The 13952-nt window shown below is 38.1% G+C and overlaps 1 protein-coding gene and 1 long non-coding RNA gene across 4 annotated transcripts in view; one reads left to right on the forward strand and one right to left on the reverse strand.

Moving 5' to 3' along the window:
- Window positions 1–45: 45 nt before the first annotated feature.
- On the reverse strand, window positions 46–8437 carry LOC137205398 (uncharacterized). Its single transcript, XR_010934119.1, has 3 exons — window positions 8373–8437; window positions 6770–6849; window positions 46–1249 (listed from the first exon to the last, which is right to left on the reverse strand). It is a non-coding gene; the product is annotated as an uncharacterized lncRNA (long non-coding RNA).
- DNAJC27 (DnaJ heat shock protein family (Hsp40) member C27) overlaps window positions 8154–13952 on the forward strand; it is a 39241-nt gene continuing 33442 nt past the window's right edge. The window contains exon 1 of one of the 3 annotated variants that reach the window (XM_067703545.1): window positions 8154–8443. In XM_067703545.1, the coding sequence (XP_067559646.1) occupies window positions 8357–8443 (87 nt within the window). In that variant the 5' untranslated portion in view covers window positions 8154–8356. Of the gene's footprint in view, window positions 8444–8568; window positions 8941–13952 lie in introns of those variants that run through there. The other 2 variants (XM_067703543.1, XM_067703544.1) reach the window with 2 other exon arrangements.

Here is a 13952-nt window from a genome sequence, read left to right on the forward strand (position 1 = left end):
GGGAGAGGCCACAACAGTGAGAGGCCCGTGTACCGCAAAAAAAAAAAAAAAGAGGAAGTAAACATATGAAACATATAAACATATGAAAAGGCACCGAACCTCATCAGTCATCAGGCACAGGCAAATTAAAACGACCATTAGATACCACTACAGGCCTATAAAAGGAGGCTAGAATGAAAAAGACTGACCAAGTTGAGGGCCAACGAGAATTTGGAACAACGGAAATGCTCATCTCCTGCTGATGGGAGTGTAAATCGATAAAGCCACTTTGGAAAACTGTTTGGTAGCACCTACCAAAGCTGAACACATACGTACCCTTTGACAAAGTGATTCAACCCCATAGAAATGTGAACATAAGTAATTTTGATGGACTTTAACTGCAAAATGTTAAAGTTGCATTAAGCTGCTAATAGGCATGACTAGTCGGTAGCAGACTGATCACTTCACACCTTCTCTCTGTCCTCCATCTTCATCAGCATAGTTCCTACATTTTAACGGTTCTCCACAACTTTTTCCAACATCCCTGGTATCTTTACCTGAACTGTTAAAGACAGCTGGGTAAAAAGCAGAATCGTGTGGCATAGCACTAGGGATTTCCTTCTTTCTTTCGTCCTATTTCTTGTCATTCCCTTCCCTTTTCCTTCTTCCCTTCCCTTTTTTCTTTCTTAAACTTGTTATCAGGCTATTGGATGCCATTCACTGCAACAGGCTATGCAAATGGAAACACTTGTTTGTGCCAAAATCTCTACTCCCTGGTAACCAGACCAGTATGGCTGGAGCACCTGGAGATCCGGGGAAGAGCATGCTAGGCAGAGGGAAACTAAGTACAAAGTCCATGAGCTTCAAATGAACTTGGCATTCAAAGAATGGGAGGACGATGGCATTGGAGCTCTTTCACTCTAGTAATTCACCTGGATGTCTTCCAAGGAATCTGCACTTTGCTTTGAGTTCAGATTCCTTGGGAGGGTAAATGGCAGTTTTCTAGCTGTATCTGTATCACTGATTATCACTTGCCACAAACTCCTTGTTGCCACATTCCGCTTCTTGTTGGCATCCCTGTTTCGTTGGTTTGGCACTTTCAGGACGGCTCAATCCCACGGCTGGCAAATTGGTGTCAGGTGTCATATGGGAGCTCAGCTGTGGCTGTAGAAGGGGGTCGGGGGCCTCAGTTCCTCTTTGTGTGGGCCTCTCCACGAACTGCTGGGACTTCTGCATAGTTAGAATTTCAAAAGTGAGCGTTCCAAGAGAACTAGAAGGAAATCACACTTTTTATTATCTAGCTTTGAAAGTGTCATAACATCACTTACACACAGTCATAAGGCCACCCAGATTCAAGTGAGAGAAGACATAGACCTGTCCCGGACAACACCTCTCAAGGAGAGGAATGGCGGTCCCATTATAAGAATATCATATGGGAACCTTGAAGACACTATGCTAAGTGAAATAAGTCAGTCACAAAAGGACAAATACTGTGTGATTCCACTCATATTAGGTGCTGAGAGTAGTCAAATTCATAGAGACAGAAGTAGAATAGTGGTTGCCAGGAGCTAGGGGGAGGGAAGAGGGGAAATCAATGTTTAATGGGTACAGAATTTCAGTTTGGGAAGATGAAAAGATCTGGAGATGGATGGCAGTAATGGCTGCACAACAATGTGAATGTACTGAACAGTACACTTAAAAATGATTAAAATGGTAAATTTTATAAAAATGGTAAATTTTATAAAGAAAAAAACCATATCAGATGGAAGATATTGTTTCACCCATTCAGTCCTTGGGATGATAATAGGATGAGTGTGTAGATGGCTATATGGCAGCATAATATTCACGTCCTTTGATAGGCTGTAGTGCTTGCTCAGAACTAAAATCCTGTACACTAATATGTAAGACAGAAAGGGCTAATCAGAGTCAGTATCTTCCAAGGTCCTTGTATTGCTCAGGAGAAACTCATCCTACGCCAGTTGCTTCTCCAAGCTTTTTACTCCCCTCCATCATCTGCCTGATTATTATTACTCTTCAGAATTCCCAGGTAGTTGTTCTGCATTTTTTTTTTCAGTTTATAGTTAGCAGTGGAAGACTTCATCTGCAGGGACTTTCACTGCCAAACTGGAAAGAGAGCTTCTCAAGAAACTGAATCTGTAGATAAAAACTATTCAGTGTGTATATTAGTTTTCTGTTGCAGTATAACAACAGCTTCAAACAACAGACATTTAATATCTCACAGTTCTGTAGGTCAGAAGTCCCGGCACAGGGTAGATGGTTCTCTGGATCAGAAATCTCACAAGGCTGCAATCAAGGTATCAGTTAGCTGTGTTCTCATCTGCAGCTCAGGAGTTCCTGCCAGTCTTATGCAGGCTTTTGGCAGAATTCATTTTCTTGAGGTTGTAGGATTGAGGTGTCCATTGTCTTGTTAGCTGTTGGCTGGGAGTTGCTCTCAGCTCTGAGAGTCCACCAAGGTCCTTGCTATGTGGCCCCTTCCATCTTCAAAGCCAGCAATGGAGAACCTCCCTCACGTTGAATCTCTCTCACACTCTGAATATCTCTTGCCAGAAAAAGTCCTGTCCCATTTAAGAACTTACCTTAGGAATCCTAGGTCTGGCCCAGGGAGGATAATCTCCCTATCTTAAAAACAATTGATTTGGGACCTTGATTATATCTGCAAAATCCCTTTATGGCAACATTCAGATTAGTGTTTAATTAATGAACTGGGAGAAGACATATGGACACTAGTAGCCATGAATCTTGGAGGCCATCCCGGAATTCTGCTTTTCATGGTGTGCCCTGGTATTGTGGGCATGTTTGTAATTAAGAGCTTTGCTGTCTAAAGATACATACAAAGATAAGTATTGCTATACATGTTTGCCTCAAAATACTCTGGGGAAGGAGGTGGGTATAGATGAAATAGGATTGGCCACATGTTGCTGTTGCTGAAGCTGGGAAATGAGTACATAGAGCACTGATTGCATTATTCTCTCTACTATTGCAAAGGCATACATTTGTCACAAATTATTCCAGAGAATAGAAAATGAAACAAAACTTCCAAATTTTTTTTATGAAGAAAGTATAACATTAATATTTAAACCAGGTAAAGTTCTCACAAAACTACTTAATTTATTGTTGTATTAACAAATATTACTTAATTCCGATATTACTTAAGAACACTGATACAAAAATTCTCAAAATTTTACCTTACAGAATTTGGCAATGTATAACAAAAGTAAACATGCATTTACCTTTGACCCAGTAATTCCACTTTTTAAGAAATTTACCCTGAAGACACACTGACAACAATATGAAAATACATAAATGCTCATAAATATATTTGATTGAAAAAACCATGGCATATCCACACAACGGAGTACTGTACTATGTAGCTGTAAAAAACAAATGAGTATGACTTTTGTGAGCTAATCTGGAGTGCTTTCCAGGATATATTGTTAAGTGAAAAAAGCAAAGTTCAAAGGAACACACACATACGCACACAGAGTTACCTTTTGTGCAATAAATAAGGAGAAATAAGAAAATATATATTTAACTGCTTATTTTCTATAAAAAGAAACACAAGAAGGAATAAACTAGAGTCTAATATGATTGGTTGCCCACAGGAGGTAGGTGAGAAGCAGTGAAGAGAATTGGGGTAAAGGGTGAAAGTGATACTTATGCAAGTATACCAATTTGTATCATTCTACTTTTGAAACTATGTTAATGTTTTACATACTCAAAAAACTTAATAAAGTCAAAAGTAATGAAGGGGAAAAAACTAAAATAAAGTACAAACATTAACAAATGAACTTAATTGTAATTTTTTTTTTTTTTGGCCATACTGCACAGCATGAGGGATCTTAGTTCCCCCACTAGGGATCAAACCTGTGCCCCCTGCAGTGGAAGCTGGGAGTCTTAACCACTGGACCACCAGGTAAGTCCCTTAATTGTATTTCAAATGAAAATCATAATGACACCAAAGAGGAGAACAAAGGATTAACCCAAGTAACTTTTGAACATAATACTTAGACTATATGAAAGTATATGACAAACTATATTTGTCAGTTTAAGACAAAAGTAGCAATAAGCAAATATTGAACTGTTTCTCAAAGTGTTTCTGGTTTTTGACATGGTATGGGTTAGCAATTCTGAAACTACTTCCTCTGCATTGTAGGATTGAGAAAATGAGTAAATATATTGAAGATGAGAGCCAGGTTTCCTATTGTTGAAGAAGGGAGTAATAAATATTGAAAGGGGGAAGACTAGAACAAATCCTGCTGTGCTAAAATGGATTGGGGATATCAGTATGAACTATAACTTAGTATATGGATTTATTACCCACATATTATGCATAGATGCATGTATGTATGTATATGTATTTTTTTTTTTTTGGTTCAGTCAACCGAAAGGGCCCAAAGCAAAGACACCCTAGTATCAATAAGCACGTGTAGCACCCAGATCTTGGTTTCTAAATACCATTCTCCACTAAAAGAACCTAGGGAACCAGAGCTCATTATTGTGCCAGAAAGCAAGGAAGTGCTAAAAAAATGGTGGCAACATATCAAAAAAATATAAGAGCCAACTTGAGCATTAAAATAAATAATAATAATAGCAGAATATTCATGAAGTAAAATAAGAATAAATGAGTCCATCCTGATAAACATTAATAAATGAATGAATGAGAAAGGAAAGCTCTCCCTTATGGTAGACTACCAACTAATAAATATAAGCCAAAAGGTGGAGTTAGAAAATTATCATTTTGCACCCATCATAGTAATATCTCTTCAGCCATGAATCATCACAAAAATCTGTGGGTGAAAGTTCAATGAAGAAAGGATAGTTATATAATCTCAAAGTATCCCCTTACAAATTACTTACTGCAAAGGAAAAAAGTCACTTTACTGTGAATTACCTAGTGAACACTACCTTACACCTTAACCAACTAACTAAAGTTTATATCATTAATAAGTGGAATATATTGACATTACCAATCTTCTGATATGATGTCCTTAAGAGGACACAATGTCGTTCCTGTGGTATTTCCACTAAACATAACTGAATCTAATCAGTAATGTTAGATTACATACAAATTGAGGGGTATCCTAAAAATAACTTCAGATAAAAAAGGACATAAGATGTTTATGACAACTAAATGATACTGGACTAGGCTCCAGACCAGGGGTAAAGAACATAGCTACAGAGAATACTATTAGAATAAATGGTGAAATTTGAATAAGGATTGTGAGTTAGATCAGATTCCCAAATGTTCTTGGTTCAAGGTGCCCTTAGTGTCTCGATAATTTTTTCATGGGGTTCCTCAGCCAAAAAAAAAAATCTAGTTCCAAACAACTTATTAAATATTTATGCCCTAAAAATTTAGTTGCCATTTGCAAAACTAATACAGATAAATTGAAAGAAAAATATTTTTATTTCATTCTTAAATAACCACAATTACTTACTAATGGGATTTATGCAGCTACTGTGCACTGCACAACTTCTCAAACCTTGGAATCAGATTGGCCACGACCACACTTATTTCCTGCTCTACATTGATTTTTGCGCTGTACTTTTTATCACAAACACCAGAAAACCCAGCTTCCCAAATATACGACATATCCAGGGAATATGGCGCCATCTATTGTTAAAATTGTACATAACCTCGAGTGAGTAGTTTTGCATAGTTTTTCTTGCCTTGAGAATTTAGAATTAAGATATCGCAGATATCCCCTATGAATTCACTGTGGTGCTGTGGGGCACCCAGTGCACAGTTTGAGAACCACAGGATTAGATAATAGTGTTGTATCAATGTTACATTCCTCATTTTGATAAATATACTGTTGCTATGTAAGAGAATGTCCTTGTTCTTAGGAAATGAACATTGGAGTATTTATGAATAAAAACAGATGTCTGCAAATTACTCTCAAATGACTTAGAAAAAAATGTGTGTATATTTGTATATACATAGATAGTGAGCACAACTGATATAGTAAATGAGCAAAATATTAACAATGAATCTGGATAAGTGGTATACAAGGTTTTATTTCCCCCTACTATTCTTGAAATTTTTGAAATTATTTCAAAATAAAGATTTCTAAAAGATGAAATACTATATTTCGAGGTGTATATACGTATGTAGTAAAACAACTTTTAAATGGGTGGAAATTAAAAGCACCAACTCAAATAGTTGTGATGCTTTGTAGAGGGGGAAGAGGGATGTACATTTGGGGAAGAATACACACAATATTGCTGATGTTTTATTTGTTAAGGTTAAGTGGTGGATACACAGATATTCATCACATTATTCTTAATATCTTTAAGTATGTCCAACATATTTCATAATTTATTTTAAATAATACATATGTAGAATCTTTCTTAATACATAAAATTAAAAAACACGAGCAAATGAAAGCACATGGCTGTTGTTTATTGGGGATTACCATGTATTTCATGTACATTATCTCCTGTAACCCTTTCCACCATTCCATGCCCATGTCATGCCAACTTAATGTATGATAGGGCTGACTCCAGAGCTCACATTCCTAACCCCCATACCATATCTTCCAGCTCCAAACACAGCTAATTCATGCTTCTCTTTCTTCTTTTTACCTTTGGCTGGGAGAGAAAGCTAACTAACTTTCTAGCTTTTTCAATTTCAAACTAACTTAACACACCTAGTAAACAATATGGCTGTACATATTCAAACCTTGAAAACATCAGTATGAAAAAACGGTAATAAATTTTAATTTTCAGCACATTTTACTGCTCTTATGCTCAATAGTATTATACCTACCCAGTCTTTAATAGTTGAAGATCTGACATTTTGCAATTACTCTTCTACAGTACCAGTTCTATTACCGGGTCAGAGCTGAACTATCAAAGAAACAGACGTTTATTGATTTATCAAATCATACTGAGAGATTAACATCTGGAAAATCAGTATAAATCCAATTCTTTTAAGCTTTAAACTATCAAAATGCTAACTAGGACTTATATTTCATATTTGTAAAGAATTTTAGAAGCTTCATTGAACTAAGTTATATTGTTGATTATGAAAACAATCCGAAATAAGCTATTTTCTTACAAAGCATTTACTGTTTTAAAATTAAATTAAAATGCTTGAAAATCTAATTTAAAATAACTGTTACAAAATTTGGAACCTCTAGTCACTATCTTCCTGCAATGTATTAATGATGCTTAAAGCTATGTGAGAACAGAAGCAATGTTGCCTTTGCCCTCGTAATTTACCGGGAAATTGGCAGCCATTCTTTTTCAGGGTACTAAATAATCATTTGTCAAGTTCTATTTATCTTCTGTAACTACAGATATTGACTCAAAAAACTACAGTTCCTCTCAGACTGATTTCTATTCTAGCAGATGCTTTTCTTCTCATCGCTTGCAATCAGAATAGAGTGGTTATCTTAGAATTCATTATTATTCTACTGTTATATTATCAGCTAAAGGAAAGGTGAGAACAGAAGATGGGGTTAAATTTACATGAGTAGCAGGGAAAGGAGGTAAACAGAGCACACAGCTACAACCACACACACCTTGATAGAACTAAAAGAGTGTAAGAAACGTCTAGTCTGAGCTTTCCGCCTGCAGATGAGAACTACGTAATATAAGATCAAGGACTAAACTAAAACCTGTCTTGACTCCAAATGGACCACCTTTTTTTTTTAATGATAGGTACAAGATTCAGATCTTGCCTTATGGCCCTCTTCCAGAACCAAAGCCCGACTTCCCCACTTCCCTGGTTCCAGTTCTCAGGAGAAAGTCCTCTCAGGAAGCCCGAAGGGAAACATCATATTGGAAGAGGGGTCAGTGGATCGGCCCATGGGTACTGAAGCATACACAAAAAGTACCCCAAAACGGACCGTGGTCTACTTCGAATATTTAGCGCCACTGGCCCTTGAACTAACCCATAATTCCAGCTACTTCCAGTCCGAGGATCTGCCCTGAATAGCCAATAAATTTCTACCACTCTGCTGCGAACCTAACAAATGTCTATGTCCTGTCGCCCCCTGAACACAAGGGAGTGCCCTCCCGGCACAGTAATCTCAGCAACCTGCCGAAGCCACCTTCCTGCCGAGGGACGCAGCCCGGACTAAATCCCGCGACCCCAGAGAACAGCCTCCGGAGCCTGGCGATGACGTCACGCTGCCCCTTTCTAGCATCGCGAGACTCTCTCCTCCCTCACCCTGTTCCCTAAACCACCAGCTGCCCGCGCCCGCTGCCAGACAGAGGCAGGGATGGCAAGCCGCGGAGCCGGGGTGGTGACGAGAGTAGCAGTTCCGCCATTGGTCGAGGAAGCCTGAGGGACGGGCCAGCGTGGGGAGCAAGGAGAGACCAAGGCGGTGGCCCCGAGAGAGCCAGAGCAATGGAGGCCAACATACCGAAGCGGAAGGAGTCTGGCAAATCCCTGCGTATCAAAGTCATCTCCATGGGCAACGCTGAAGTGGGAAAAGTGAGTACCGCGCTGGGAGGGGCGGGACCACAGCGCGGCGGAGCGACGTGGCGATTGGCTGGGAAGGCGGCCACTCAACAGCTTGGGACCCAGCCTCCTCCCCGCCCCTGAGCAGGCCTGGGTGTCCTGGGGGATGCGGCTCGGCGGGGAAAACTCTCCTATCCTTTTTGACCTTTGGGTTGCCCACTTCCAACACCTAAGAAGGTTTTCTAGTGGCTTCTAACCCTTGAATGTATCCCAAAGAGAGTAAGGAGGCCTGGGTCCTTATGTCAGATCGTTTTGCCTGGATACCATATTTGCGTTCTAGGTGACCCGTCCAGGACTCAGAGGTGGAGAAAAAAAGTTTAGTTACCCCCAGCAGAGCTGGGGAGCCGAAGGGAACTTACTGGGCCGTGTGTGAGGATGGGGATTTGTAAAATTTACTCCGCAGACGTGGAGACCAGAATCTACATTTCATTTGTAAGAGAGCATAACTGATGTTGAAGGTGTTTCACAGGGTACGTGCAATGGATGTCAAGTAACCTGCATTATTTTGTTTTGTTCGTTTGTTTTGTTTTTATTTCTGGTAGTGTCACCACATCCATTATCTCAAAGAAGTCTTAGTTCCACTGCCTTTTTCTGTGCTGCTTCTACTGGCTGTCAGCTCTAAGCTCTCCCATAGTATGGGGGGAGGGAGGGCGAGAGGTGAATGGAGGTCTTTCCCCACATGAATTCTAAGACTGCCTCTTCTTCACCCAAATTGTCTCTCCTTCAGGGTAAATGGAAGCTGTTGGTTAAGAACCTTCCGAGGTCATCAAATCAGTGACTGAGACAGGATTAGAACCTGGGTGCTCACATTCATTGCAGTGCTCTCTTTCCATCATTATTTGCTGTCAAAATCAACTCCCAGTAGGATCTACATGCCAAAAAAGCTGTTAATGGGAGTGTTTATGCCAGTGTCCTGCACATAGTTGATGCTCAGTAAATGTTTATTAGTGTCTTCTCTTTTCATTTAGTATTATGTTGTACTGTTTATGTATCTATGTGTATGTGGGTATTAAGATAGCTGAAAGTCTACAATTATTGAATGTCAATTATGTGCCAGGCATTGAAAAGAAAAGAATAAAACCTCTAGAAGGTTATGTACTAAGCTGGCTAAGTGAGTATGCTCACTTTTAAAATTTTACTATGCTTAATGGTGCAATGTTAGAAATGCCCAGTGTGTCACCACATTTATGTAATATGGTTCTAGATTTATTAGCCCATGCAATTAGACAAGGGAAAGAACATACAAAATGCTGGAAAGGAGAAAGCAAAATTATCAGTATTTGTTAATGATATGATTGTTTATCTGGAAACCCAAAGAGAATTAACTGAAACGCTATTAGAAAAGACAAAATTAATATACAAAACTTTACAGCTTTACTATATCAAACTATAATTGTTTGGACTATATAATTGAAAAACTTTTTTTTTTTTGCGGTATGTGGGTCTCACTGTTGTGGCCTCTCGTTGTGTAGCTGGTATGTGGCAGAGCTGGGATTTGAATCCAGGCATTCTAGCCCTAGAGTCTGTGCTTCTCTGTTTGTTTGTTTGTTTGTTTTTGCGGTACGCAGGCCTCTCACTGCTGTGGCCTCTCCCGTTGCGGAGCACAGGCTGCGGACGCGCAGGCCCAGCGGCCATGGCTCATGGGCCCAGCCACTCTGTGGCACGTGGGATCTTCCTGGACCGGGGCACGAACCCGTGTCCCCTGCATCGGCAGGCAGACTCCCAACCACTGCGCCACCAGGGAAGCCCTGAAAAACTATTTTAATTTACAATAACAACCAAAATAAAGGGCCTAGGTTTAAACTTATGAAGGGAGCACCTAGGACCTATATGAAAAACATTTCTACAAAGGGACACAAAATTACTTAGATAGATGGAAAGATATACTTTCTTCTTAATTAGGATCACTCAATATTTTAGAGATGCCAGTTCTTTAAAATAATCTACAAATGTGATTCAGTTCCAGTTAAAACAGCAATACTTTTTTTTCCTTCAGAACATAGTAAAAGGTACTAAAGTCCTTATGAAAAATTAAATGTGAGAATCAGCAAGAAAATTATGGAAAAGAAATGAGAGGAGACTAACACTACCAGATATTAAAACATATTTTAAAGTTACAGTCTTTTCCTATTGATACTGGAGAGGAAATATAGGGACATCAGTGGAACAGAATGGAGTCCAGAAATGAACCCAAACATATAAGGAAATTCAGTTTACAACAAATATAGTTAAACTGGGAAAGTAGGGACCATTTAATAAGCACTTTTACAACAACTTTCTACTATTTGGGGGTGGAGTGGATTCCTATTGAATGCCTTTCTCAAAGATAAATTTTTCACAGATAAAAGATTTAAATGTAATTTAAGAATTTTGCCTTAGTTATAAAAGTAATACATACTCATTTTAAAGAATTTGGAAAATATAGGAAGATATACAGATAAATAATTTCAAGTTAAAAATTAAGGCATGCCCTAGTAAATAATCCTTGCATCAAAGGGCAAATCAAAGCAAATGACAAAATAACTAGAAAGCAATGAAAGGAGAGAATGCATGCCAAAATCTTCAGGGCAAATTTAAAGCTGTAGTGAAGGGAAAATGCATTATCTTACTCATTTCTAAAAAAGGGAGATTAAAAACTAAAGGAACATAATAGTTGTACAACTTTGTGAATATGCCTAGAAAGGAACATAATAGTTGTACAACTTTGTGAATATGCCTAGAACCGCCGAATTGTACGCCTTAAAAGTATGAATATTATGGTATATTATGGTGTGGAATTTTAAAAAAGGAACTTAAGACAGAAGAAAAAGGACACAAAATTCACCAAGAGAAAGAGAGAATTCCCTGGAAAGATTAATGAAAAAGAAAAATGCCTAAAATTTTATTTAAGAAAAATAGAGAAAGCAAAAAATTACAAGATTAATACTGAAAAGGAGACATAATCACATACTGGCAGAAACTGAAAGAAAGACTAGAGACTACTACATTCAGTTCTGTGGGAGCACATTTCAAAATGTAGAGGAAATGGAGGATTTCTTAGCTAAATATAATTACCAAAATTGACTCAAAAAGTAGAAAACACAAATGACCAGTCACTTAAGGAGAAGTTGGAAAAGCAATTAAAAGACTTACTATCCAAAAAGGTATCAGGATCAGATGGCTTCATGAACACGCTTTATTTAAGCTCTAAATAACGCATAATTTCAGTTAAGTTATTCCAAGGCAAAGAAAAAGATGAACAGCACTCCAATTTATTTATGTAAAGTCATGATAACTTAAATAGCAAAACTTGATATAGTATCAAAAAAGAAAAGTATATACCATTTTCACATATACATACAGATGCATAATTCCTAAATATCCACAAATAGAATTCAGCAACATATCAAAACAATTTCACTATTAGCAAGTAGGGTTTATCCCACAGAGTGCAAACTTGGTTAAACATCAAGAAGTTAATCAACATAATTTGTTATATGAACTGATTACTAGAGAAAGTATTTTCTGTACTGTAAAAAAAAAATGATATAATCAACCTAATAAACACTTTAAGCAAAATCAGAATAAAATGAAGCTACTTAAATATGAAAAACAATATTTTTTATTATTATTATTAAAACTATAGTTATTGTTAACCAACAGCAAACATACCAAATGATAAGTCCATTTCCTTTAAAATTAGATGCAGAAAAGGATACATACTATTTTCTTTTATTATTCAGCATTGTTTTAGAGGTTCTGGAGATGCAATAAGAAAAAGGAGTTTCCCAAGGGCTTAACTCCCTCAATGGGGGAATTTCTCTGTGGTCTTTGTTTATATCCAATTCAGCTTTCTGCATTGGCATCAATTTACCCCAGAATCCCAGCCCAGTTCTCAGTGTCCTCTAGGATCTGATCCTGATGTTCTTACCATTGACTCTTCATATCAACCAACTCTGAAGACTGCCCTAATTCTAGATTTCCAGTTATAGTAAATATTTTCCTCTTAAGTCAGTTGAATTGGTTTCCCTTACTTGCAGTCAAAAGTACCCACATCGTACAGTATTATATATACTTCTCTGGAGTTTGCTTTTTCTCTCTCTCTCTTTTTTTTTAAATGACATCCAGGATTTATTTATTTATTTATTTATTTTATTTTTTGGCTGTGTTGGGTCTTCATTGCTGCGCACAGGCTGTCTCTAGTTGCAGCGAGCGGGGGCTACTCTTCGTTGCAGTGCGCGGGCTTCTCATTGTGGTGGCTTCTCTTATTGTGGAGTGCAGGCTCTAGGCACATGGGCTTCAGTAGTTGTGGCATGTGGGCTCAGTAGTTGTGGCTCACGGGCTCTAGAGCACAGGCTCAGTAGTTGTGGTGCACAGGCTTAGGTGCTCCGCGGCATGTGAGATCTTCCCAGACCAGGGATCAAACCTATGTCCCCTGCATTGGCAGGGGGATTCTCAACCACTGCACCACCAAGAAAGCCCTGCTTTTTCTCTCTTAACAGTAGATTGTGGTGATTCCTCCAATTATCTGACATAGCTCCAATCACTCTTTTTCATGGTTGCATAATAGTCCGTGACATGCGAGTATCCCCTCTACTGATGAGAATTCACTTGTTTCCCTTTTTCTCTACTACAAACAATCTTGCTATAATACACTTCTATAGGTATATATATCCTTAAATACCTGGACTAGATTCCCAGGGGTAGAACTGCTGAGTTGAATAGCACATTTTAAAATTTTAGTAGCAATTGCCAATTGCTCTTCAAAAAGGGTGTGTTTCTACCAGTGATATGCTGGTACATTTCCGCCTAACTCCCTGCCAACACAGTATTGTCATTCTTTTGATTGCTACTGATCTGGTTAGTGAGAAGTAATTTCATTGTTACTTTAATTTGCATTTCACTGACCACAGATGAAGCTGAGCATCTTTTCAAATGCTTATTGAACATTTGGATTTGCTTTTCTGTGGATTGCTCAATTTATAGTCCCTGCCTATTTTTCTGTTGGATAATGTGTCTTTCTTACCAGTTTTTCTGGTTGGGGGACGTTAGAGTTGTTAACTTTTTGCCAGTCATATGAGTTACAGATATTTGCCCCAGTATGTTGTCTTTTAATACTTTTATATTTTACCATACAATTGATTTTATTATTATTTGTATATACTCAATTATGCCTATCTTTTTAAAATTGAAATATAGTTGACGTATAATATTATGTTAGCTCCAGGTGTACTACATAGTGATTTGACATTTGCATACGTTATGAAATGATCACCACAAGTCTAGTAACCAGCTGTCCCCATACAAAGTTATTACAATATTATTGACTATATTCCTTATGCTGTATAACACATCCTAGTAGCTTACGTTTTGTAAGTGGAGGTTTGTACCTGATAATCCCATTCATCTATTTCACTTCCCCATCCCCCGTACCCTCTGGCAACCACCCATTTGTTCTCTGTATCTGAGTCTGTTTCTGTTTTGTTTCCTTTGTTTCTTAGAT

This window comes from Pseudorca crassidens, chromosome 14 (genome assembly GCF_039906515.1).
Source record: "Pseudorca crassidens isolate mPseCra1 chromosome 14, mPseCra1.hap1, whole genome shotgun sequence".
NCBI lineage: Eukaryota > Metazoa > Chordata > Mammalia > Artiodactyla > Delphinidae > Pseudorca > Pseudorca crassidens.